This window comes from Pristiophorus japonicus, unplaced genomic scaffold (genome assembly GCF_044704955.1).
Source record: "Pristiophorus japonicus isolate sPriJap1 unplaced genomic scaffold, sPriJap1.hap1 HAP1_SCAFFOLD_424, whole genome shotgun sequence".
Classification (NCBI taxonomy): Eukaryota; Metazoa; Chordata; class Chondrichthyes; family Pristiophoridae; genus Pristiophorus; species Pristiophorus japonicus.
In genome coordinates this window covers 476,371-503,957 of record NW_027254135.1, presented here as the reverse complement: position 1 = coordinate 503,957, position 27,587 = coordinate 476,371, and the positions used below count along the sequence as shown (strand labels likewise).

The following is a 27,587-nucleotide window of genomic DNA, read 5'->3' as shown; positions in this document are numbered from 1 at the left end:
CATGGTCTACAGGGCTGTAGTGATACCCGCCCTCCTGTGTGGCTCAGAAACATGGACCGTGTACAGTAGGTACCTCACCCCCAGCTCATGGTCTACAGGGCTGTAGTGATACCCGCCCTCCTGTGTGGCTCAGAGACACGGACCATGTACAGTAGGTATCTCACCCCCAGCTCATGGTCTACAGGGCTGTAGTGATACCCGCCCTCCTGTGTGGCTCAGAGACACGGACCATGTACAGTAGGTACCTCACCCCCAGCTCATGGTCTACAGGGCTGTAGTGATACCCGCCCTCCTGTGTGTCTCAGAGACACGGACCATGTACAGTAGGTATCTCACCCCCAGCTCATGGTCTACAGAGCTGTAGTGATACCCGCCCTCCTGTATGGCTCAGAGACACGGACCGTGTACAGTAGGTATCTCACCCCCAGCTCATGGTCTACAGGGCTGTAGTGATACCCGCCCTCCTGTAGGGCTCAGAGACACGGACCATGTACAGTAGGTATCTCACCCCCAGCTCATGGTCTACAGGGCTGTAGTGATACCCGCCCTCCTGTATGGCTCAGAGACACGGACCGTGTACAGTAGGTATCTCACCCCCAGCTCATGGTCTACAGGGCTGTAGTGATACCCACCCTCCTGTATGGCTCAGAGACACGGACCATGTACAGTAGACACCTCCAGTCGCTGGAGAAATACCACCAACGCTGTCTCCGCAAGATCCTGCAAATCCCCCGGGAGGACAGACGCACCAACGTTAGCGTCCTCGACCAGGCCCAACATCCCCAGCATCGAAGCACTGACCACACTCGACCAGCTCCGCTGGGCAGGGCCACATTGTCCACATGTCCCCCCCCCAGACACGGGACTCCCCAAAGCGAGCGCTCTACTCGGGAACTCCTTCACGGGCAAACGGGCCAAAGGTGGGGCAGAGGAAACGTTACAAGGGACCACCCTCAAAGCCCTCCCTGATATAAAGTGCAACATCCCCCACCGACACCTGGGAGTCCCTGGGCCCAAAGACCAGTCCGCCCCAAGTGGAGGGAGTGCATCTGGGAGGGGGCGCTGAGCACCTCGAGTCTCGTCGCCGAGAGCGTGCAGAAACCAAGCGCGGGCAGCGGAAGGAGCGTGCGGCAAACCAGTCCCACCCTCCCCTTCCCTCAACGTCCGTCTGTCCCACCCTCCCCTTCCCTCAACCACTGTGTGTCCCACCTGTGACAGGGACTGTGGTTCTCGTATTGGGCTGTTCAGCCACCGAAGGACTCACTGTTAGAGTGGGAGCAAGTCTTCCTCGATTCCGAGGGACTGACGATGATGATGATGATGACATGGAGTAAAACTGATCGCAGTAATGCTGCTGTTATGTCCAGGTTGCCATCTCCATCACAAGTTACACCCGATTCGGGGAGAAGCGTTCTATTTCTCACACACTGATGAACTGCCAGTCACAGCTGAAGCGATCGGTCGAGCAACCAAACGTGACCCAGTTATGTCAAACGAGGGACTGCCAGTGACGATGATGCACAAAGCAACTCGTCAAGACTTCCTCGGCAGCCCCTCCCAAACCCGTGGCTTCTCCCCATCCTCGAAGGACAAGGGCAGCAGGCGCATGGGAACACCTCCACCTCTAGTTACCCTCCCCCCACCCCGCCCCCCCCGTCGCTCGGCTCTGTAACTGGCTTTCCTCCCAGGCGATGCCTCCTAGGTGCGAATAGCCCAAGCGACGGACCCCGCTGTTCAGTGGCCTGTATCTGATTGTCGCTTCTTTGCCTTTTAGTGACGTACGAGGAGCTGTACGATGATCGGAAGCTGCAAGGTAGGGGTGCAGAGAGTCGGTGCCCCGTGGGGTGGGACCTGGGGAGAGTGGGTGCCCAGTAGGGGGGGAGGCACGTACCCCGGGGAGAGTCGGTTCCCCCCGTGGGGGGGAGGCACGTACCCCGGGGAGAGTCGGTTCCCCCCGTGGGGGAGACAGGTACCCCGGGGAGAGTCGGTTCCCCCGTGGGGGAGACCCGTACCCCGGGGAGAGTCGGTTCCCCCCTGGGGGAGAGACCCGTACCCCGGGGAGAATTGGTTCCCCCCTGGGGGAGAGACCCGTACCCCGGGGAGAATTGGTTCCCCCGTGGCGGGAGACCCGTACCCCGGGGAGAATTGGTTCCCCCGTGGGGGGGAGACCCGTACCCCGGGGAGAGTCGGTTCCCCCGTGGGGAGAGACCCGTACCCCGGGGAGAGTCGGTTCCCCCGTGGGGGAGACAGGTACCCCGGGGAGAGTCGGTTCCCCCGTTTGGTGAAGACATGTTCTCTCTCTCTCACAGTTTCCCGGACAACGGACCCATCTCATCAGATGGAGGGGGGCAACATCGTTCTGGCCATCGTCATGCCGATCGTCCTGGTCATCCTTCTGATTGGTGGGATTTACCTATACTACACCAAGTGAGTGGCCAATGGGAGGGTGGGGCGAGGGAGGGGGAGGGAGAGGGGAGGGAGGGGGAGGGAGAGGGGAGGTTGATCTTGGGGTCCTGGGTCAGCCGATTGAACGTTCTCTGCTCCATTCGCAGGTTCCAAGGAAAATCCATCTTCCGACTTCCTCTCTCCAACTCCCACTCCTACAGCCCCATCACCATTGAGTCCGACTTCAGCAACCCATTGTATGAAGCAGGGGTAAGTGACCCATCAAACACTCCCAGGGCAGGTACAGGGGGTTAGATACAGAGTAAAGCTCCCTCTACACTGTCCCATCAAACACTCCCAGGGCAGGTACAGGGGGTTAGATACAGAGTAAAGCTCCCTCTACACTGTCCCATCAAACACTCCCAGGGCAGGTACAGGGGGTTAGATACAGAGTAAAGCTTCCTCTACACTGTCCCATCAAACACTCCCAGGGCAGGTACAGGGGGTTAGATACAGAGTAAAGCTCCCTCTACACTGTCCCATCAAACACTCCCAGGGCAGGTACAGAGGATTAGATACAGAGTAAAGTTCCCTCTACACTGTCCCATCAAACACTCCCGGGGCAGGTACAGGGGGTTAGATACAGAGTAAAGCTCCCTCTACACTGTCCCATCAAACACTCCCGGGGCAGGTACAGGGGGTTAGATACAGAGTAAAGCTCCCTCTGCACTGTCCCATCAAACACTCCCAGGGCAGGTACAGGGGGTTAGATACAGAGTAAAGCTCCCTCTATACTGTCCCATCAAACACTCCCAGGGCAGGTACAGGGGGTTAGATACAGAGTAAAGCTCCCTCTACACTGTCCCATCAAACACTCCCAGGGCAGGTACAGGGGGTTAGATACAGAGTAAAGCTCCCTCTACACTGTCTCATCAAACACTCCCAGGGCAGGTACAGGGGGTTAGATACAGAGTAAAGCTCCCTCTACACTGTCCCATCAAACACTCCCAGGGCAGGTACAGGGGGTTAGATACAGAGTAAAGCTCCCTCTACACTGTCCCATCAAACACTCCCAGGGCAGGTACAGGGGGTTAGATACAGAGTAAAGCTCCCTCTACACTGTCCCATCAAACACTCCCAGGCAGATACAGCACGGGGTTAAATACAGATTAAAGCTCCCTCGAAACTGTCCCATCAAACACTCTCAAGGCAGGTACAGGGGGTTAGATACAGAGTAAAGCTCCCTCTACACTGTCCCATCAAACACTCCCAGGGCAGGTACAGGGGGTTAGATACAGAGTAAAGCTCCCTCTCCACTGTCCCATCAAACACCCCCAGGGCAGGTACAGGGGGTTAGATACAGAGTAAAGCTCCCTCTACACTGTCCCATCAAACACTCCCAGGGCAGGTACAGGGGGTTAGATACAGAGTAAAGCTCCCTCTACACTGTCCCATCAAACACTCCCAGGGCAGGTACAGGGGGTTAGATACAGAGTAAAGCTCCCTCTACACTGTCCCATCAAACACTCCCAGGGCAGGTACAGGGGGTTAGATACGGAGTAAAGCTCCCTCTACACTGTCCCATCAAACACTCCCAGGGCAGGTACAGGAGGTTAGATACAGAGTAAAGCTCCCTCTACACTGTCCCATCAAACACTCCCAGGGCAGGTACAGGGGGTTAGATACGGAGTAAAGCTCCCTCTACACTGTCCCATCAAACACTCCCAGGGCAGGGACAGGGGGTTAGATACAGAGTAAAGCTCCCCCGACACTGTCCCATCAAACACTCCCAGGGCAGGTACAGGGGGTTAGATACAGAGTAAAGCTCCCTCTACACTGTCCCATCAAACACTCCCAGGGCAGGTACAGCACGGGGTTAGATACAGAGTAAAGCTCCCTCTACACTGTCCCATCAAACACTCCCAGGGCAGGTACAGCACGGGGTTAGATACAGAGTAAAGCTCCCTCCACACTGCCCAATGTTCCTGATTATATTTTTCTCTCCTCTCTCTGCCAGGATACGCGGGAGTACGAAGTTTCAATCTGAGAATCATGTCCTGAGTCCGAGTGTGACTTTGCGCGGACCATCGGCGTGATTCAAACCCCCGCCCCCTCCCTTCTCTCCCCCAACGCTCCATCTCCTACCTCGCTCCCTGCTCCAATGCCCTGGACATGCCGAGGGACCTCAGCCTCTCGGTCGCTCCCTCAATCCGACAGCTCGGTCTACCCCTCAGTACCTTCCTCTCCCTTCCCCCCCCCCCGGCCCACCCCACAGCCCCAACTCCCTCCCGCGTACAGGAAACCACTCGCCCTGCTTCGCATTGCCTGTGTTTGAGCCCTTTGGAGGCAGGGAGGGTTGTGGGGCGTGGGTGGGGGGGGGGGGGGTGGGGGGCAAATGGGGGTCGTGTGTGTGTGTGTATGCTTGGCAGAATCCGGACAGATTTGTTTGCTCTGTGTGTGTACTGGATGGCGGGGACGTTGGAGTGAGGTTTGACGGAGCGGGGGAGGGGGGCGGAACTGGGTGAGCTCAGCGGACTACGATGGGGAGGGTTTGGGGGGGGGGGATCAACAGTCACTCTTGGAGGGGGGGGGCGGTTACGGTGCAGACGAGACTCTGTCCCGTGTCTGTGTCACTGTCGGTGTCGCCATCTGCTCTGTGTGTGTACTGGATGGCGGGGACGTTGGAGTGAGGTTTGACGGAGAGGTGGGGGGGGGCGGAACTGGGTGGGCTCAGCGGACTACGATGGGGAGGGTTTGGGGGGGGGGGATCAACAGTCACTCTTGGGGGGGGGGGTGGTTACGGTGCAGGCGAGACTCTGTCCCGTGTCTGTGTCACTCTCGGTGTGGCCATCTGCTCTGTGTGTGTACTGGATGGCGGGGACGTTGGAGTGAGGTTTGACGGAGAGGGGAGGGGGGGGGCGGAACTGGGTGGGCTCAGCGGACTACGATGGGGAGGGGGTTGGTGGGGAGGGGGCTCAACAGTCACTCTATGGGGGGGGGGGTGCGCGTGTGTGTGTGTGTGTGTGCAGCGGGAAAGGGGTTGCTCGGGGAGGAGGGGGAGCAGTTTACGTGAGCCGGCGCGCGAGATCTCCTCTTAGGCGCTGGCCCTCTGCAGGTCCGCGAGTCTCTCGCGCCCGCGCCGGGGGAGTTTCCAGGAGCTTTCCCGAGGGTCTTTAACCGTCGGCCGGGGGGACGGGGCCAGCGAGGAAGGTGGGGTGGAGGGGCCGGCGAGGAGGATATTCCCCGCCGCCTTCCGTCTCTCCCAACTCGTCATCCGCTGTTTGGTGACTGGCGCGATTCCCATTCACTTCCCCCCTCCCCCCTCCCAGCGGCCGTTCCAATCAGCTCTCGCCCCCCCCCCCCCGCCCTCCCGCACGGGTATCTCTATCCCCCTCCCCCCTCCTCCCCCATTTTCAGCTCCTCCCCATCCCCCCCCAAGCCCTCCTCGGCCTGCTCCTCGTTCCCTCGATGCCTCGCGCGCTTTTCCCGTCGCCGGGTGTTCGTGTCACGTGCCCATCGGAGGGGGCAGGTATCCTGGCCCCCTCCCACAGGTCCGTCACTGGGGGCTCAGGGTCCGGAGGGCAGCGGGGGTGGGGGGGGGTGAAAGGATTATCACCCCCCCCCTTCGCCTTCTGTCTGTACCCCTCCTTGCTCCCGTAATCCGGGCTCTCCCTCTCCATGTTCATCGTCCCTCTCCTCTCTCATTCTCTCTCCAACTCTCCGTCTCTCTCTCTCCCACTCTCCGTCTCTCTCTCCCCCTCTCCGTCTCTCTCTCCCCCTCTCCGTCTCTCTCGCCCACTCTCCGTCTCTCTCGCCCACTCTCCGTCTCTCTCTCCCACTCTCCGTCTCTCTCTCCCACTCTCCGTCTCTCTCGCCCACTCTCCGTCTCTCTCGCCCACTCTCCGTCTCTCTCTCCCCCCTCTCCATCTCTCTCTCCCCCTCTCCGTCTCTCTCTCCCACTCTACGTCTCTCTCCCACTCTCCGTCTCTCTCTCCCCCTCTCCGTCTCTCTCTCCCACTCTCCGTCTCTCTCTCCCACTCTCCGTCTCTCTCTCCTACTCTCCGTCTCTCTCTCCCACTCTCCGTCTCTCTCGCCCACTCTCCGTCTCTCTCGCCCACTCTCCGTCTCTCTCGCCCACTCTCCGTCTCTCTCTCTCCCCCTCTCTGTCTCTCTCTCCCACTCTCCGTCTCTCTTTCCCACTCTCCGTCTCTCTCTCTCCCCCTCTCCATCTCTCTCTCCCACTCTCCGTCTCTCTCTCTCCTCCTCTTCGTCTCTCTCTCTCCCCCTCTCCGTCTCTCTCTCCCATCTCCGTCTCTCTCTCTCCCACTTTCCCTCTCCCTCTCGCTCTCTCTCTCCCTCCTTCTCTCTCTCTCCCTCCTTCTCTCCCTGTCTCCCTCACCCTCCCTCTCTCCCTCCCTCCCTCCCTCTCTCCCTCCCTCCCTCCCTCCACCAACAAACGCCCGCCTTGCTCGGATCGCTGACCGTCTGGAAATCCCGCGGCGGACCGCGGCGTGAGCGTCATGTGCCAAAGACGGTCGAGAATTGCCACGACACGGAGGCCAACGTGTGACCGCCATGGACTGTGCCAAGCTGGACACTCGGGCAGGAGGGGGCTTGGCATCTCGCGTGGGGAGGGCATCGCAGAATGGAAGAAGGTGCCCCCCCCTCGCTGGAGGGGACGCGCTTTGGAGTCGCAGAGAGCTCTGGTTCCTGGAGCGAATGTGGGGAGCGATTGGTGAACTCAACTCATTTCAGAGACAAGCAAAGAGTCTTCATCTCGATGACAAGGAGGCGATAATTCCCAAGGAGCGGATGGTCGGGGCCAGACGGTGTTTTGGTTCCTGTGGATGCCCCAGGATTGTACCCATCAAGCAGGACATGAATCTGCGGAGGCTTCAAGCTCCCCGTGACGATCCCCTGTCACAGACCCCAGGAAGGATTGGGGAGGTGGGGGAGATGGGGCAGGGTCGAGGGGGTGGAGGTCAGGGAGGGGGGGATGGGGCGGGCTCGAGGGGGTGGAGGTCAGGGAGGGGCATAGACATGTTTGTGGAAAGAACTGTGACCCGCGTCAACTTCTCGAAGGAGGCAGAGAAATGCAGAGAGGTTGGAGATGGAGGGAGAGCGATTGAGACATTGTTGCCGGAGGGATAGAGGGGACTGGAGGGCGGAGGGGATGGGGCGGAGGGGACTGGAGGGCGGAGGGATGGGGGGATACGGAAACAGATGGATTGGAGATGGAGGGATAGCGAATGGAGGGATAGAGAATGGAGGGGCAGAGAGATGGAGGGACAGAGATATGGAGGGACAGAGAGATGGAGGGATGGAGATGTGGAGAGATGGAGGGACAGAGAGACGGAAGGACAGAGAGAGACGGAGGGACAGCAGGATGGAAGGACAGAGAGATAGAGAATGGAGGGAAGTGAGATAGAGAACGGAGGGACAGAGAGATAGAGAATGGAGGGACAGCGAATGGAGGGATAGAGAGATAGAGAACAGAGGGAAGTGAGAGATAGAGAACAGAGGGACAGTGAGATAGAGAATGGAGGGATAGCGAATGGAGGGATAGAGAGACAGATTGGAGACGGAGGGATGACTCGGTGCAAAATCACCGGCAACGTTTTGGAGAGGGCCAGAGTTGAAGGGAGAATAAACCTTCTCACCTTCCCTCCATTGGATGGTGCCTGGAGCTGGTGGGCTCCCTCGAGGGTGAGGATGTTGGGATGTGTAGGAAGGTCCCACGACATGCTGCTGATGGGCCGAGGTCACATACACAGCCTACTGCCTCCAACCAGAGCAGCCACAGAACTCAACATTAGGCAAAGGTAACCAATTCTCCACAGTTCACCCGCTATCCCACCCAACCCTCCGCCCATCGAGATTGAAGAAAACCCTCAGATTTCAGTGGCTGCAGACAAACTGAGTAGGGCAAATATCAGACACGGATTGGACCACAAGAAATAACAAAGAGTTTGGGTCCATTGGCAAGGTGTACAGTGGGAGTGAATGGGAAGGGGTTTGGTTCCATTGGGATTGTGTACAGTGGGAGTGAATGGGAAGGGGTTTGGTTCCATTGGGATTCTGCACATTGGGAGTGAATGGGAAGGGGTTTGGTTCCATTGGGATTGTGTACAGTGGGAGTGAATGGGAAGGGGTTTGGTTCCATTGGGATTCTGCACATTGGGAGTGAATGGGAAGGGGTTTGGTTCCATTGGGATTCTGCACATTGTGAGTGAATGGGAAGGGGTTTGGTTCCATTGGGATTGTGTACAGTGGGAGTGAATGGGAAGGCGTTTGGTTCCATTGGGATTCTGCACATTGGGAGTGAATGGGAAGGCGTTTGGTTCCATTGGGATTCTGCACATTGGGAGTGAATGGGAAGGGGTTTGGGCCAATTGGTACTGTGTGCAGTTGGAGTGAATGGGAATGGATTTGGGTCCATTGGGATTGTGTACAGTGGGAGTGAATGGGAAGGGGTTTGAGTACTTTGGGATTGTGTGCAGTGGGAGTGAATGGGAAGGGGATTGGGTCCATTGGTATTGTGTACATAGAAACATAGAAAATAGGTGCAGGAGTAGGCCATTCGGCCCTTCGAGCCTGCACCACCATTCAATGAGTTCATGGCTGAACATGCAACCTCAGTACCCCATTCCTGCTTTCTCGCCATACCCCTTGATCCCCCGAGTAGTAAGGACCTCATCTAACTCCTTTTTGAACATACTTAGTGAATTGGCCTCAACAACTTTCTGTGGTAGAGAATTCCACAGGTTCACCACTCTCTGGGTGAAGAAGTTTCTCCTCATCTCGGTCCTAAATGGCTTACCCCTTATCCTTAGACTGTGACCCCTGGTTCTGGACTTCCCCAACATCGGGAACATTCTTCCTGCATCTAACCTGTCTAACCCCGTCAGAATTTTAAACGTTTCTATGAGATCCCCTCTTATTCTTCTGAACTCCAGTGAATATAAGCCCAGTTGATCCAGTCTTTCTTGATATGTCAGTCCTGCCATCCCGGGAATCAGTCTGGTGAACCTTCGTTGCACTCCCTCAATAGCAAGAACGTCCTTCCTCAGATTAGGAGACCAAAACTGTACACAATATTCCAGGTGTGGCCTCACCAACGCCCTGTACAACTGCAGTAACACCTCCCTGCTCCTGTACTCAAATCCCCTCGCTATGAAGGCCAACATGCCATTTGCTTTCTTAACCGCCTGCTGTACCTGCATGCCAACCTTCAATGACTGATGTACCATGACACTCAGGTCTCGTTGCACCACCCCTTTTCCAAATCTGTCACCATTCAGATAATATTCTGCCTTCCTGTTTTTGCCACCAAAGTGGTTAATGTCACATTTATACACATTATACTTCATCTGCCATGCATTTGCCCACTCACCTAACCTATCCAAGTCGCTTTGCAGACGCATAGCATCCTGTAGTACAGTGGGAGGGGATGGGTTTGGGTCCATTTGGATTGTGTACAGTAGGAGTGAATGGGAATGGGTTTGAGTCATTTGGGATTGTGTACAGTGGGAGTGAATTGGAAGGGGATTGGGTCCATTGGGATTGTGTACAGTGGGAGTGAATGGGAAGGGGATTGGATTCATTGGGATTGTGTACAGTGGGAGTGAATGGGAATGGGTTTGAGTCATTTGGGATTGTGTACAGTGGGAGTGAATGGGAAGGGGCATAGGTCCATTGGGATTGTGTACAAAGGGAGTGAATGGGAAGGGGCTTGGATCCATTGGATTGTTGAACGTTGGGAGGCAATGGGAAGGGGTTTGGATCCATTGGATTGTGTAGAGTGGGAGTGAATGGGAAGGGGGTTGAGTCCTTTGGGATTGTGTACAGTGGGAGTGAATGGGAATGGTTTGGGGTCCATTGGGTTTGTGTACAGTGGGAGTGAATGGGAAGGGGATTAGGTCCATTGGGATTGTATACAGACGGAGTGAATGGGAAAAGGTTGGGTGCATTAGGATTGTGTGCAGTGGGAGTGAATGGGAAGGGGTTTGATTCATTTGTGTTTGTGTACAGTGGGAGTGAATGCGAATGGGTTTGGGTCCATTGGGATTGTGTACAGTGGGAGTGAATGGGAAGGGGTTTGGGTGCATTGGGATTGTGTACAGTGGGAGTGAATGGGCAGGGGTTTGGTTCGATTGGGATTGTGTACAGTTGAAGTGAATGGGAAGGGGTTTGGATCCATTGGGCTGTGTAGAAAGGGAGTGAATGGGAAGGGGTTTGGATCCATTGGGATTGTGCACAGTGGGAGTGATTGGGAAGGGGTTTGGGTCCATTGGGATTGTGTACAGTGGGAGTGACTGGAGAGGGGTTTGAGCCCTTTGCGTTTGTCTACAGTGGGAGTGAATGCGAATGGGTTTGGGTCCATTGGGATTGTGTACAGTGGGAGGGAATGGGTTTCTGTCCATTGGGATTGTGTACAGTTGGAGTGAATGGGAAGGGGGTTGCATCCTTTGGGATTGTGTTCACTGGGAGTGACTGGGAATGGGTTTGTGTCCATTGGATTTGTGTACAGTGGGAGTGAATGGGAAAAGGTTGGGTGCATTAGGATTGTGTACAGTGGGAGTGAATGGGAAGAGGTTTGGGTCCATTGGGATTGTGTACAGTGGGAGTGAATGGGAAGGGATTTGGGTAAATTGGGATTGTGTACAGTGGAAGTGAATGGGAGGGGGTTTGGAACCATTGGGTTGTGTACAAAGGGAGTGAATGGGAAGGAGTTTGGATCCATTGGGATTGTGCAGAGTGCGAGTAAATGGGAAGGGGTTGGGTCCATTGGGATTGTGTACAGAGTGAGTGAATGGGAAAAGGTTTGGGTCCTTTGGGATTGTATACAAAGGGAGTGAATGGGAAGAGTTTTGGGTCCATTAGGATTGTGTACAAAGGGAGTGAATGGGAATGCGTTTGGATCCATTGGGATTGCTAACAGTGGGAGGGAATGGGAAGGGGTTTGGGCCCATTGGGATTGTGTACAGTGGGAGTGAATGGGAAGGGGTTTGGTTTCATTGGGAATCTGCTCATTGGGAGTGAATGGGAAGGGGATTGGGCCCATTGCTACTGTGTGCAGTTGGAGTGAATGGGAATGGGTTTGGGTCCTTTGGGATTGTATACAATGGGAGTGAATGGGAAGAGGTTTGGGTCCATTGGTTTGTTTACAAAGGAAGTGAATGGGAAGGGGGTTGGATCCATTGGTTTGTGTACAGGTGGAGTGAATGGGAACGGGTTTGGGTCTTTTGGGATTGTTACAGTGGGGGTGATTGGGAAGGGGTTTGGGTCCATTGGGATTGTGTACAGTGGGGGTGATTGGGAAGGGGTTTGGGTCCTTTGGGATGGTGTACAGTGGGAGTGAATGGGAAGGGGGTTGGATCCATTGGATTGTTGGACGATGTGAGGCAATGGGAAGGGGTTTGGTCCCATTGGGATTGTGTACAGTGGGAGTGAATGGGAAGGGGTTTGGTTCCATTGGGATTGTGTACAGTGGGAGTGAATGGGAAGGGGTTTGGGCCCATTGGGATTGTGTACAGTGGGGGTGATTGGGAAGGGGTTTGGGTCCATTGGGATTGTGTAGAGTGGGAGTCAATGGGAAGGGGCTTGGATCCATTGGATTGTTGAACGTTGGGAGGCAATGGGAAGGGGTTTGGATCCATTGGACTGTGTAGAAAGGGAGTGAATGGGAAGGGGTTGGATCCATTGGGAGTGTGCACAGTGGGAGTGATTGGGAAGGGGTTTGGGTCCATTGGGATTGTGTACAGTGGGTGTGAATGGGAAGGGGTGTGGATCCATTGGGATTGTGCTCAGTGGGAGTGATTGGGAAGGGGTTTGGGTCCATTGGGATTGTGTACAGTGGGAGTGATTGGGAAGGGGATTGGGTCCATTGGGATTGTGTACAGTGGGAGTGAAGGGGAAGGGGATTGGGTCCATTGAGATTGTGTACAGTGGGAATGAATGAGAAGAGGTGTGGGTCCATTAGGATTGTGTACAAAGGGAGTGAATGGGAAGGGGTTTGGATCGTTTGGGATTGTGCATAGTGGGAGTGAATGGGAAGGGGTTTGGGTCCATTGGGATTGTGTACAGTGGGAGTGAATTGGAAGGGGTTTTGGGTCCATTGGGATTGTGTACAGTGGGAATGAATAGGAAGGGGTTTGGTTCCAATGGATTGTTGGACGTTGGGAGGCAATGGGAATGGGTTTAGGTCCATTGGGATTGTGTACAGTGGGAGTGAATGGGAAGAGGTTGGGTCCATTGGGATTGTGCACAGTGGGAGTGAATGGGAAGGGTTTTGGGTCCATTGGGATTGTGTACAGTGGGAGTGAATGGGAAGGGGTTTGAGTCCTTTGTGTTTGTGTACAGTGGGAGTGAATGCGAATGGGTTTGGGTCCATTGGGATTGTGTACAGTGGGAGTGAATGGGAAGGAGTTTAGGTGCATTGGGATTGTGTACAGTGGGAGTGAATGTACAGGGGTTTGGTTCGATTGGGATTGTGTACAGTTGAAGTGAATGGGAAGGGGTTTGGATCCATTGGACTGTGTAGAAAGGGAGTGAATGGGAAGGGGTTTGGATCCATTGGACTGTGTAGAAAGGGAGTGAATGGGAAGGGGTTTGGATCCATTGGGAGTGTGCACAGTGGGAGTGATTGGGAAGGGGTTTGGGTCCATTGCGATTGTGTACAGTGGGAGTGAATGGGAAGTGGCTTGGTACATTGGGATGGTGTACAGTGGTAGTGAATGGGAAGGGGTTTGGTTCCCTTGGGATTCTGCACATTGGGAGTGAATGGGAAGGGGTTTGGGTCCATTGGGATTGTGTACAATGGGAGTGAATGGAAAAGGTTTGGGTCCTTTGGGATTGTGTACAGTGGGAGTGAATGGGAAGGGTTTTGGTTCCATTGGGATTCTGCACATTGGGAGTGAATGGGAATGGGTTTGGGACCTTTGGGATTGTGTAGAATGGGAGTGAATGGGAAGGGGTTTGGGTCCATTGGGATTGAGTACAATGGGAGTGAATGGGAAGGGGCTTAATCCATTAGAAATGTGTGCGGTAGGAGTGAATGGAAAGGGGTTTGAGTCCTTTGGGATTGTGTCCAGTGGGAGTGAATGGGTAGGGGTTTGAGCCCTTTGCGTTTGTCTACAGTGGGAGTGAATAAGAATGGGTTTGGGTCCATTGGGATTGTGTACAGTGGGAGGGAATGGGTTTCTGTCCATTGGGATTGTGTACAGTAGGAGTGAATGGGAAGAGGGTTGCGTCCTTTGGGTTGTGTACACTGGGAATGAATGGGAATGGGTTTGTGTTCATTGAGATTGTGTACAGTGGGAGTGAATGGGAAAAGGTTGGGTGCATTAGGATTGTGCACAGTGGCAGTGAATGGGAAGAGGTTTGGGTCCATTGGGATTGTGTACAGTGGGAGTGAATGGGAAGGCGATTGGGTCCATTGGGATTGTGTACAGTTGGAGTGAATGGGGAGGGGTTTGGAACCATTGGGATTGTGTACAGTGGGAGTGAATGGGAAGGGATTTGGGTAAATTGGGATTGTGTACAGTGGAAGTGAATGGGAGGGGGTTTGGATCGATTGGGTTGTGTAAAAAGGGAGTGAATGGGAAGGAGTTTGGATCCATTGGGATTGTGCACAGTGGGAGTAAATGGGAAGGGGTTTAGGGCCATTGGGATTGTGTACAAAGTGAGTGAATGGGAAAAGGTTTGGATCCATTAGGATTGTGTACAAAGGGAGTGAATGGGAAGGCGTTTGGATCCATTGGGATTGCGCACAGTGGGAGTGAATGGGAAGTGGTTTGGTTTCATTGGGAATCTGCTCATTGGGAGTGAATGGGGAGGGGTTTGGGCCCATTGGGATTGTGTACAGTGGAAGTGAATGGGAAGGGGTTTGGTTTCATTGGGAATCTGCTCATTGGGAGTGAATGGGAATGGGTTTGGGTCCTTTGGGATTGTATACAATGGGAGTGAATGGGAAGAGGTTTGGGTCCATTGGATTGTGTACAAAGGAAGTGAATGGGAAGAAGTTTGGATCAATTGGGATTGTACACAGTTGGAGTCAATGGGAAGGGTATTGGGTCCATTGGGATTGTGCACAGTGGGAGCGAATGGGAAGGGGGTTGGATCCATTGGATTGTTGGACGTTGGGAGGCAATGGGAAGGGATTTGGGTCAATTGGGATTGTGTACAGTGGGAGTGAATGGGAAGGGGTTTGGTTCCATTGGGATTCTGCACAGTGGGAGTGAATGGGAAGGGGGTTGGATCCATTGGATTGTTGGACGTTGGGAGGCAATGGGAAGGGATTTGGGTCAATTGGGATTGTGTGAAGTGGGAGTGAATGGGAAGGGGCTTGGTCCTTTGGGATTGTGTACAGTGGGAGTGATTGGGAAGGGGATTGGGACCATTGGGATTGTGTACAGTGGGAGTGAGTGGGAAGGGGTTTGGGCCCATTGGGATTGTGTACAGTGGGAGTGAGTGGGAAGGGGTTTGGGCCCTTTGGGATTGTGTACAGTGGGGGTGAATGGGAAAGGGTTTGTCCCTTTGGGACTGTGTGCATTTGGAGTGAATAGTTAGGGGTTTGTGTCCTTTGGGATTGTATACAATGGGAGTGAATTGGAAGAGGTTTGGGTCCATTGGTTTGTGTACAAAGGAAGTGAATGGGAAGAGGTTTGGATCCATTGGGATTGTGCACAGTGGGAGTGAATAGGAAGGTGTTTGGGTCCATTTGGGATTGTGTACAAAGGGAGTGAATGGGAAGGGATTTGGGCCCATTGGGATTGTGTACAGTTGGAATGAATGGGAAGGGGATTGGGTCCATTGGGAATATGTACAGTGGAACTGAATGGGAAGGGGGTTGGATCCATTGGATTGTATACAGTGGGAGTGAATGGGGATGGGTTTTGGTCAATTGGGATTGTGTACAGTGGGAGTGAATGGGAAGGGGATTGGATCCCTTGGGATTGTATACAGAGGGAGTGAATGGGAAAAGGTGGGGTGCATTAGGATTGTGTACATTGGGAGTGAATGGGAAGTGGTTTGGGTACATTGTGATTGTATATAAAAGGAGTGAATGGGAAGGGGTTTGGGTCCATTGGGATTGTGTACAGTGGGAGTCAATGGGAAGCGGCTTGCGTCCATTGGGATTGTGTACCGTGGGAGTCAATGGGAAGGGGTTTGGTTCCATTGGGACTCGGCACATTGGGAGTGAATGGGAAGGGGTTTGGGTCCATTGGAATTGTGTTCAAATGGAGTGAATGGGAAGGGGTTTCAGTCCATTGGGATTGTGTACAGTGGGAGTGAATGGGAAGGGGTGTGGATCCATTGGGATTGTGCTCAGTGGGAGTGAATGGGAAGGGGTTTGGGTCCATTGGGAATGTGTACAACGGGAGCGAATGGGAAGGGGTTTCGGTCCATTGGGATGGTGTACAGTGGGAGTGAATGGGAAGGGGTTTCGGTCCATTGGGATGGTGCACAGTGGGAGTGAATTGGAAGGGGTTTGGGTCCTTTGGGATTGTATACAATGGGAGTGAATGGAAAGAGGTTTCGCTCCATTGGGATTGTGTACAGTTGGAGTGAAGGGGAAGAGCTCTGGGTCCATTAGAATTGTGTACAAAGGGAGTGAATGGGAAGGGGTTTGGATCGTTTGGGATTTCGCACAGTGGGAGTGAATTGGAAGGGGTTTGGGTCCATTGGGATTGTGTACAGTGGGAGTGAATTGGAAGGGGTTTGGGTCCATTGGGATTGTGTACAGTGGGAGTGAATGGGAAGGGGTTTGGGTCCATTGGGATTGTGTACAGTGGGAGTGAATTGGAAGGGGTTTGGGTCCATTGGGATTGTGTACAGTGGGAATGAATGGGAAGGGTTTTGGTTCCAATGGATTGTTGGACGTTGGGAGGCAATGGGAAGGGGTTTGGGTCAATTGGGATTGTGTACAGTGGGGAGTGAATTGGAAGAGGTTTGGATCTATTGGATTGTTGGACGATGTGAGGCAATGGGAATGGGTTTGGTCCCATTGGGATTGTGTACAGTGGGAGTGAATGGGAAGGGGTTTGGTTCCATTGGGATTGTGTACAGTGGGAGTGAATGAGAAGAGGTTTGGATCCATTGGGATTGTGTATAGTGGGAGTGAATGGGAAGGGGATGGGGTCCATTGGGATTGTGTACAGTGGGAGTGAATTGGAAGGGGTTTGGATCTATTGGATTGTTGGACGATGTGAGGCAATGGGAAGGGGTTTGGTCCCATTGGTATGGGTACAGTGGGAGTGAATGGGAAGGGGTTTGGTACCATTGGGATTGTGTACAGTGGGAGTGAATGAGAAGAGGTTTGGATCCATTGGGATTGTGTATAGTGGGAGTGAATGGGAAGGGGATGGGGTCATTTGGGATTGTGTACAGTGGGAGTGAATGGGAAGGGGTTTGAGTCCTTTGGGATTGTGTACAGTGTGGGTGATTAGGAAGGGGATTGGGTCCATTGGGATTGTGTACAGTGGGAGTGAATGGGAAGGGGTTTGGGTCCATTGGGATTGTGTACAGTGGGGTGATTGGGAAGGGGATTGGGTCCATTGGGATTGTGTACAGTGGGAGTGAATGGGAAGGGGTTTGGGTCCATTGGGACTGTGTACAGTGGGGGTGATTGGGAAGGGGATTGGGTCCATTGGGATTGTGTACAGTGGGAGTGATTGGGAAGGGGATTGGGTCCATTGGGATTGTGTACAGGTGGAGTGAATGGGAAGGGGTTTGTGCCCATTGGGATTGTGTACAGTGGGGGTGATTGGAAAGGGGTTTGGGTCCATTGGGATTGTGTACAGTGGGAGTGATTGGGAAGGGGATTGGGTCCATTGGGATTGTGTACAGGTGGAGTGAATGGGAAGGGGTCTGGGCCCATTGGGATTGTGTACAGTGGGAGTGAATGGGAAGGGGCTTGAGTCCTTTGGGATTGTGTACAGTGGGGGTGATTGGGAAGGGAATTGGGTCCATTGGGATTGCGTACAGTGGGAGTAAATGGGAAGGGGTTTGGGTCCAGTGGGATTGTGTACAGTGGGAGTGATTGCGAAGGGGATTGGGACCTTTGGGATTGTGTACAGTGGGAGTGATTGGGAAGGGGTTTGAGTCCTTTGGGATTGTGTACAGTGGGGGTGAATGGGAAGGGGTTTGGCCCTTTGGGACTGTGTGCATTTGGAGTGAATAGTTAGGGGTTTGTGTCCTTTGGGATTGTATACATTGGGAGTGAATGGGAAGAGGTTTGGGTCCATTGGTTTGTGTACAAAGGAAGTGAATGGGAAGAGGTTTGGATCCATTGGGATTGTGCACAGTGGGAATGAATGGGAAGGTGTTTGGTTCCTTTGGGATTGTATACAGTGGGAGTGAATGGGAAGGGGATTGGGTCCATTGGGAATATGTACAGTGGAACTGAATGGGAAGGGGGTTGGATCCATTGGGATTGTATGCAGAGGGAGTGAATGGGAAAAGGTTGGGTGCATTAGGATTGTGTACATTTGGAGTGAATGGGAAGTGGTTTGGGTACATTGTGGTTGTATACAAAAAGAGTGAATGGGAAGGGGTTTGGGTCCATTGGGATTGTGTACAGTCGGAGTCAATGGGAAGCGGCTTGCGTCCATTGGGATTGTGTACCGTGGGTGTCAATGGGAAGGGGTTTGGTTCCATTGGGACTCTGCACATTGGGAGTGAATCGGAAGGGGTTTGGGTCCATTGGAATTGTCTTCAAATGGAGTGAATGGGAAGGGGTGTGAATCCTTTGGGATTGTATACAATGGGAGTGAATGGGAAAAGGTTTGGGTCCATTGGGATTGTGTACAGTGGGAGTGAATGGGAAGGGGTTTGGGTCCATTGGGATTGTGTACAGTGGGAGTGAATGGGAAAGGGTTTGGATCCATTGGGATTGTGTACAGTGGGAGTGAATGGGAAGGGGTTTCGCTCCATTAGGATTGTGTACAGTGGGAATGAATGGGAAGAGGTTTGGTTCCAATGGATTGTTGGACGTTGGGAGGCAATGGGAATGGGTTTGGGTCCATTGGGATTGTGTACAGTGGGAGTGAATGGGAAGGGGTTTGCCTCCATTGGGATTGTGTACAGTGGGAGTGAATGGGAAGAGGTTGGGTCCATTGGGATTGTGCACAGCGGGAGTGAATGGGAAGGGGTTTGGATCCATTGGCTTTTTGGACGTTGGGAAGCAATAGGAAGTGGTTTGGTTCCATTGGGATTGTGTACAGTGGGAGTGAATGGGAAGGGGGTGGGTCCTTTGGATTGTATAGTGGGAGTGAATGGGAAGGGGGTTCGTTCCATTGGGATTGTGTACAGTGGGAGTGAATGGGATGGGGTTTGAGTCCTTTGGGATTGTGTGCAGTGGGAGTGAATGGGAAGTGGGTGTGGGTCCATTGGGATTGTGTACAATGGGAGTGAATGGGAAGGGGTTTTGGTCTTTTGGCATTGTGTATAGTGGGAGTGAATGGGAATGGGTTTGGATCCATTGAATTGTTGGACGTTGGGAGTGAATGGGAATGGGTTTGGGTCCATTGGGATTGTGTACAGCGAGAGTGACTGGAAAGAGATTTGGTTCCTTTTGGATTGTATACAGTGGGAGTGAATGGGAAGGGGTTTGGTTCGAGTGGGATTCTACACATTGGGAGTGAATGGGACGGGCTTTGGGCCCATTGAGATTATGTGCAGTTGGAGTGAATGGGAAGGGGATTGGGTCCTTTGGGATTTTATACAATGGGAGTGAATGGGAAGGGGTTTGGATCCATTGGGCTTGTGTACAGGGGAAAATAATGGGAAAGGGTTTGGAGCCTTTGGGATTGTGTGCAGTGGCAATGAATGGGAAGGGGTTTGGGTCCATTGGAATTGTGTACAGTGCGAGTCTATGGGAAGGGGCTTGGGTCCATTGGGATTGTGTACAGCGAGAGTGACTGGAAAGAGATTTGGTTCCATTTGGATTGTATACAGTGGGAGTGAATGGGAAAGGGTTTGGTTCCAGTGGGATTCTACACATTGGGAGTGAATGGGAAGGGGTTTGGGCCCGTTGGGACTGTGTGCAGCTGGAGTGAATGGGAAAGGATTTGGTTTCTTTGGGATTGTATACAATGGGAGTGAATGGGAAGAGGTTTGGGTCCGTTGGGATTGTGTACAGTGGGAGTGATTGGGAAGGGGTTTGGATCCATTCGATTGTTGGACGTTGGGAGGCAATGGGAAAGGGTTTGGGTCCATTGGGATTGCGCAAAGTGGGAGTGAATGGGAAGGGGTTTGGGTCCGTTGGGATTGTGTGCAGTGGGAGTGAATGGGAAGGGGTTTGGATCCATTCGATTGTTGGACGTTGGGAGGCAATGGGAAGGGGTTTGGGTCCATTGGGATTGTGTACAGTGGGAGTGAATGGGAAGGGGGTTGGATACATTGGATTGTTGGACGATGTGAGGCAATGGGAAGGGGTTTGGGTCCATTGGGAATGTGGACAAAGGGAGTGAATGGGAATGGGTTTGGGCCCAGTGGGATTGTGTACAGTGGGAGTGAATGGGAAGGGGTTTGGTTCCATTGGAATTCTGCACATTGGGAGTGAATGGGAAGGGGTTTGGGCCCATTGGGAATATGTACAGTGGAAGTGAATGGGAAGGGGGTTGGGTCCATTGGGAATATGTACAGTGGAAGTGAATGGGAAGGGGGTTGGATCCATTGGCACTGTGTGGAGTTGGAGTGAATGGGAAGGGGTTTGGATCCATTGAATCGTTGGACGTTGGGAGGCAATGGGAAGGGGTTTGGGTTCATTGGGATTGTGTATAGTGGGAGTGAATGGAAAGGGAATGAGGTCCATTGGGATTGTGTACAGTGGGAGTGAATGGGAAGAGTTTGGGTCCATTGGGATTGTGTACAGTGGGAGTGAATGGGAAGGGGCTTGGATCCATTGGGATTGTGTACAGTGGGAGTGAATGGGAAGGGGTTTGGCTCCATTGGGATTATGTACAAAGGGAATGAATGGGAAGGGGTTTGGGTCCATTGCGATTGTGTTCAGTGAGAGTGAATGAGAAGGGGTTTGGATCGATTGGGATTGTGTACAGTGTGAGTTAATGGGAAGGGGTTTGGTCCATTGGGATTGTGTACAGTGGGAGTCAATGGGAAGAGGTTGGGTCCATTGGGATTGTGCACAGTGGGAGTGAATGGGAAGGGGTTTGGGTCCTTTGTGACTGTGTACATTGGGAGTGAATGGGAAGGGGTTTGGGCCGATTGGGATTGTGTACAGTGGGAGTGAATGGGAAGTGGTTAAGGTCCATTGGGATTATGTAGAAAGGTAATGAATGGGAAGGGGTTTGGGTCCATTGGGATTGTGTACAGTAGGAGTGAATGGGAAGGGGTTTGAGTCCATTGGGATTGTGTACAGTGGGAGTGAATGGGAAGGGGTTTGGGTCCTTTGGGATTGTATACAATGGGAGTGAATGGGAAGAGGTGTGGGTCCATTCGGATTGTATACAATGGGAGTGAATGGGAAGAGGTGTGGGTCCATTCGGATTGTGTACAAAGGGAGTGAATGGAAAGGGGTTTGGGTCCATTGGGATTGTGTACAGTGGGAATTAATGGGAAGGGGTTTGGTTTCAATGGATTGTTGGACGTTGGGAGGCAATTGGAAGGGGTTTGGGTCCATTGGGATTGTGTACAGTGGGAGTGAATGGGAAGAGGTTGGGTCCATTGGGATTGTGTATAGTGGGAGTGAATGGGAAGAGGTTGGGTCCATTGGGATTGTGCACAGTGGGAGTGAATGGGAAGGTGTTTGGATCCATTGGGATTGTGTACAGTGGGAGTGAATGGGAAGAGGTTTGGTCCATTGGGATTTTGTACAGTGGGAGTGAATGGGAAGAGGATGGGTCCATTTGGATTGCGTACAGTGGGAGTGAATGGGACGGTTTGGTTCCATTGGGATTGTGTACAACGGGAGTGAATGGGAAGGGGTTTGGGTCCATTGGGATTGTGTACAACGGGAGTGAATGGGAAGGGGTTTGGGTCCATTGGGATTGTGTACAGTGGGAGTGAATGGGATGTGGTTTGAGTCCTTTGGCATTGTGTGCAGTAGAAGTGAATGGGAATGGTTTGGGTACGTTGGGATTGTGTATATTGGGAGTGAATGGGAATGGGTTTGGGTCCATTGGGATTGTGTATAGTGGGATTGAATGGGATGGGGTTTGGGTCAATTGGGGTTGTGCACAGTGGGAGCAACTGGTAACGGTTTTGGATCCATTGGGAATCTGCACATTGGGAGTGAATGGGAAGGGGTTTGGGCCCATTGGGAATATGTACAGTGGAAGTGAATGGGAAGGGGATTGGATCCATTGGATTGTTGGACGTTGGGAGTGAATGGGAATGGGTTTGGGTCCATTACGATTGTGTACAGTGGGAGTGAATGGGAAGACGTTTGGGTCCATGGTGTTGTGTACAAAGGAAGTGAATGGGAAAGGGTTTGGATCCATTGGATCGTTGGACGTTGGGAGGCAATGGGAAGGGGTTTGAGCCCTTTGCGTTTGTCTGCAGTGGGAGTGAATGGGAAGGGGTTTGGGTCCATTGGGATTGTGTACAGTGGGAGTGAATGGGAAAAGGTTGGGTGCATTAGGATTGTGCACAGTGGGAGTGAATGGGAAGGCGTTTGGATCCATTGGGTTTGTGTACAGTGGGAGTGAATGGGAAGGGGTTTGGTTTCATTGGGAATCTGCTCATTGGGAGTGAATGGGAAGGGGTTTGGGCCCATTGCTACTGTGTGCAGTTGGAGTGAATGGGAATGGGTTTGGATCCTTTGGGATTGTATACAATGGGAGTGAATGGGAAGAGGTTTGGGTCCATTGAGATTGTACACAGTGGGAGTGAATGGGAAGGGTTTTGGGTCCATTGGGATTGTGTACAGTGGGAGTGAATGGGAAGGGGGTTGGATCCATTGGATTGTTGGACGTTGGGAGTCAATGGGAAGGGGTTTGGGTCAATTGGGATTGTGTACATTGGGGAGTGAATGGGAAGAGGTTTGGGTCCATTGGTATTGTACACAGTGGGAGTGAATGGGAAGGGGTTTGGATCCATTGGATTGTTGGAGGATGTGCGGCAATGGGAAGGGGTTTGGTCCCATTGGGATTGTGTACAGTGGGAGTGAATGGGAAGGTGTTTGGGTCCATTGGTTTGTGTACAAAGGAAGTGAATGGGAAGAGGTTTGGATCCATTGGGATTGTGCACAGTGGGAGTGAATGGGAAGGTGTTTGGGTCCATTTGGGATTGTGTACAAAGGGAGTGAATAGGAAGGGATTTGGGCCCATTGGGATTGTGTACAGTGGGAGTGAACGGGAAGGGGATTGGATCCATTTGGATTGTATACAGAGGGAGTGAATAGAAAAAGGTTGGGTGCATTAGGATTGTGTACATTTGGAGTCAATGAGAAGCGGCTTGCGTCCATTGGGATTGTGTGCCGTGGGAATCAATGGGAAGGGGTTTGGTTCCATTGGGACTCCGCACATTGGGAGTGAATCGGAAGGGGTTTGGGTCCATTGGAATTGTGTTCAAATGGAGTGAATGGCAAGGGGTGTGGATCCATTGGGATTGTGCTCAGTGGGAGTGAATGGGAAGGGGTTTTGGTACATTGGTATTGTGTACAATGGGAGTGAATGGGAAGGGGTTTCGGTCCATTGGGATGGTGTACAGTGGGAGTGAATGGGAAGGGGTTTGGGTCCTTTGGGATTGTATACAATGGGAGTGAATGGGAAGAGGTTTGGGTCCATTGGGATTGTGTACAGTGGGAGTGAATGGCTAGGGGTTTCGCTCCATTGGGATTGTGTACAGTGGGAGTGAATGAGAAGAGGTGTGGGTCCATTGGGATTGTGTACAGTGGGAATGAATGGGAAGGGGTTTGGGTCCATTGGGATTGTGTACAGTGGGAATGAATGGGAAGGAGTTTGGTTCCAATGGATTGTTGAACGTTGGGAGGCAATGGGAATGGGTTTGGGTCCATTGGGATTGTGTACAGTGGGAGTGAATGGGAAGCGTTTGGGCCCATTGGGATTGTGTACAGTGGGAGTGAATGGGAAGGGGGTTGGATCCATTGGATTGTTGGACGTTGGGAGGCAATGGGAAGGGGTTTGGGTCAATTGGGATTGTGTACAGTGGGGAGTGAATGGGAAGAGGTTTGGGTCCATTAGGATTGTACACAGTGGGAGTGAATGGGAAGGGGTTTGGATCCATTGGATTGTTGGAGGATGTGAGGCAATGGGAAGGGGTTTGGTCCCATTGGGATTCTGCACAGTGGGAGTGAATGGGAAGGGGTTTGGTTCCATTCGGATTCTGCACAGTGGGAGTGAATGGGAAGGGGCTTGGTCCTTTGGGACTGTGTACAGTGGGGGTGATTGGGAAGGGGATTCGGTCCATTGGGATTGTGTACAGTGGGAGTGAATGGGAAGGGGTTTGGGTTCATTGGGATTGTGTACAGTGGGGGTGATTGGGAAGGGGATTGGGTCCATTGGGATTGTGTACAGGTGGAGTGAATGGGAAGGGGTTTGGGCCCATTGGGATTGTGTACAGTGGGGGTGATTGGGAAGGGATTTGGGTCCATTGGGATTGTGTACAGTGGGAGTGATTGGGAAGGGGATTGGGTCCATTGGGATTGTGTACAGGTGGAGTGAATGGGAAGGAGTTTGGGTCCATTGGTTTGTGTAGAAAGGAAGTGAATGGGAAGAGGTTTGGATCCATTGGGATTGTACACAGTGGGAGTGAATGGGAAGGTGTTTGGGTCCATTTGGGATTGTGTACAAAGGGAGTGAATGGGAAGAGATTTGGGCCCATTGGGATTGTGTACAGTGGGAGTGAATGGGAAGGGGATTGGATCCATTGGGATTGTATACATAGGGAGTGAATAGAAAAAGGTTGGGTGCATTAGGATTGTGTACATTTGGAGTGAACGGGAAGGCGATTGGATCCATTTGGATTGTATACAGAGGGAGTGAATAGAAAAAGGTTGGGTGCATTAGGATTGTGTACAGTGGGAGTCAATGGGAAGCGGCTTGCGTCCATTGGGATTGTGTACCGTGGGAGTCAATGGGAAGGGGTTTGGTTCCATTGGGACTCTGCACATTGGGAGTGAATCGGAAGGGGTTTGGGTCCATTGGAACTGTGTTCAAATGGAGTGAATGGCAAGGGGTGTGGATCCATTGGGATTGTGCTCAGTGGGGGTGATTGGGAAGGGGTTTCGGTCCATTGGGATGGTGTACAGTGGGAGTGAATTGGAAGGGGTTTGGGTCCATTTAGATTACGTGCAGTTGGAGTGAATGGGAAGCGTTTTGGGTCCTTTGGGATTGTATACAATGGGAGTGAATGGGAAGAGGTTTGGGTCCATTGGGATTGTGCACAGCGGGAGTGAATGGGAAGGGGTTTGGATCCATTGGATTTTTGGACGTTGGGAGGCAATAGGAAGTGGTTTGGTTCCATTGGGATTGTGTGCAGTGGGAGTGAATGGGAAGGGGTGGGTCGTTTGGATTGTATAGTGGGAGTGAATGGGAAGGGGTTTTGGTCTTTTGGCATTGTGTATAGTGGGAGTGAATGGGAATGGGTTTGGATCCATTGGGCTTGTGTACAGGGGAAAATAATGGGAAAGGGTTTGGAGCCTTTGGGATTGTGTGCTATGGCAATGAATGGGAAGGGGTTTGGGTCAATTGGGATTGTGTACAGCGAGAGTGACTGGAAAGAGAATTGGTTCCATTGGGATTGTACACAGTGGGAGTCAATGGGAAGGGGTTTGGATCGTTTGGGATTGCGCACAGTGGGAGTGAATGGGAAGGGCTTTGGGTCCATTGGGATTGTGTACTTTGCGAGTCTATGGGAAGGGGCTTGGGTCCATTGGGATTGTGTACAGTGGGAGTGAATAGGAAGGAGTTTTGGTCTTTTGGGATTGTGTACAGGGGAAAATAATGGGATTGTGTACAGCGAGAGTGACTGGAAAGAGATTTGGTTCCATTTGGATTGTATACAGTGGGAGTGAATGGGAAGGGATTTGGTTCCAGTGGGATTCTACACATTGGGAGTGAATGGGAAAGGATTTGGTTCCTTTGGGATTGTATACAATGGGATTGAATGGGAAGGGGTTTGGTTCCATTCGATTGTTGGACGTTGGGAGGCAATGGGAAGGGGTTTGCGTCCATTGGGATTGTGTGCAGTGGGAGTGAATGGGAAGGGGTTTGGATCCATTCGATTGTTGGACGTTGGGAGGCAATGGGAAGGGGTTTGAGTCCATTGGGATTGTGTACAGTGGGAGTGAATGGGAAGGGGTTTGGATCCATTGGGGTTGTGCACAGTGGGAGTGAATGGGAAGGGGTTTGGGTCCATTGGGATTGTGTACAGTGGGAGTGAATGGGAAGGGGTTTGGTTCCATTGGGATTCTGCACAGTGGGAGTGAATGGGAAGGGGGTTGGATCCATTGGATTGTTGGACGTTGGGAGTGAATGGGAATGGGTTTGGGTCCATTGTCACTGTGTGGAGTTGGAGTGAATGGGAAGGGGTTTGGATCCATTGGATCGTTGGACGTTGGGAGGCAATGGGAAGGCGTTTGGGTTCATTGGGATTGTGTATAGTGAGAGTGAATGGGAAGGGGATTAGGTCCATTGGGATTGTGTACAGTGGGAGTGAATGGGAAGAGTTCGGGTCCATTGGGATTGTGTCCAGTGGGAGTGAATGGGAAGGGGCTTGGCTCCATTGGGATTGTGTACAGTGGGAGTGAATGGGAAGGGGTTTGCCTCCATTAGGATTGTGTACGGTGAGAGTGAATGAGAAGGGGTTTGGGTCCATTGGGATTGTATACAATGGAAGTGAATGGGAAGGGGTTTGGCTCCATTGGGATTGTGTACAGTGGGAGTGAAGGGGAAGGGATTTGGATCGATTGGGATTGTGTACAGTGTGAGTGAATGGGAAGGGGTTTGGGTCTATTGCGATTGTGTACAGTGGGAGTGAATGGGAAGAAGTTGGGTCCATTGGGATTGTGCACAGTGGGAGTGAATGGGAAGGGGTTTGGGTCCATTGTGATTGTGTACAGTGGGAGTGAATGGGAAGGGGTTTGTGCCGATTGGGATTGTGTACAGTGGGAGTGAATGGGAAGTGGTTAAGGTCCATTGGGATTATGTAGAAAGGGAATGAATGGGAAGGGGTTTGGGCCCATTGGGATTGTGTACAGTGGGAGTGAATGGGAAGGGGTTTGGATCCATTGGGGTTGTGCACAGTGGGAGTGAATGGGAAGGGGTTTGGGTCCATTGGGATTGTGTACAGTGGGAGTGAATGGGAAGGGGTTTGGTTCCATTGGGATTCTGCACAGTGGGAGTGAATGGGAAGGGGGTTGGATCCATTGGATTGTTGGACGTTGGGAGTGAATGGGAATGGGTTTGGGTCCATTGTCACTGTGTGGAGTTGGAGTGAATGGGAAGGGGTTTGAGTCCATTGGGATTGTGTACAGTGGGAGTGAATGGGAAGGGGTTTGGGTCCCTTGGGATTGTATACAATGGGAGTGAATGGGAAGAGGTGTGGGTCCATTGTGATTGTGTACAGTGGGAGTGAATGGGAAGGGGTTTGGGCCGATTGGGATTTTGTACAGTGGGAGTGAATGGGAAGTGGTTAAGGTCCATTGGGATTATGTAGAAAGGGAATGAATGGTAAGGGGTTTGGGCCCATTGGGATTGTGTACAGTGGGAGTGAATGGGAAGGGGTTTGAGTCCATTGGGATTGTGTACCGTGGGAGTCAATGGGAAGGGGTTTGGTTCCATTGGGACTCTGCACATTGGGAGTGAATCGGAAGGGGTTTGGGTCCATTGGAACTGTGTTCAAATGGAGTGAATGGCAAGGGGTGTGGATCCATTGGGATTGTGCTCAGTGGGGGTGATTGGGAAGGGGTTTGGGTCCATTGGGATTGTGTACAACGGGAGTGAATGGGAAGGGGTTTCGGTCCATTGGGATGGTGTACAGTGGGAGTGAATTGGAAGGGGTTTGGGTCCATTTAGATTACGTGCAGTTGGAGTGAATGGGAAGGGTTTTGGGTCCTTTGGGATTGTATACAATGGGAGTGAATGGGAAGAGGTTTGGGTCCATTGGGATTGTGTACAGTGGGAGTGAAAGGCTAGGGGTTTCGCTCCATTGGGATTGTGTACAGTGGGAGTGAATGAGAAGAGGTGTGGGTCCATTAGGATTGTGTACAAAGGGAG

At 52.4% G+C, this 27,587-nt stretch overlaps 1 protein-coding gene across 1 annotated transcript in view; it reads left to right on the top strand.

Moving 5' to 3' along the window:
• sez6l2 (seizure related 6 homolog (mouse)-like 2) overlaps nucleotides 1–4,432 on the top strand; it is a gene marked incomplete at its 5' end in the record, with an annotated part of 28,344 nt that extends 23,912 nt beyond the window's left edge. Inside the window, 4 exons of the mRNA XM_070873188.1 lie at nucleotides 1,775–1,813; nucleotides 2,310–2,427; nucleotides 2,553–2,655; nucleotides 4,403–4,432. Coding sequence (XP_070729289.1) covers nucleotides 1,775–1,813; nucleotides 2,310–2,427; nucleotides 2,553–2,655; nucleotides 4,403–4,432 — 290 coding nt within the window. The remainder of the gene's footprint in view (nucleotides 1–1,774; nucleotides 1,814–2,309; nucleotides 2,428–2,552; nucleotides 2,656–4,402) is intronic.
• Between the last annotated feature and the right edge of the window lie 23,155 nt (nucleotides 4,433–27,587).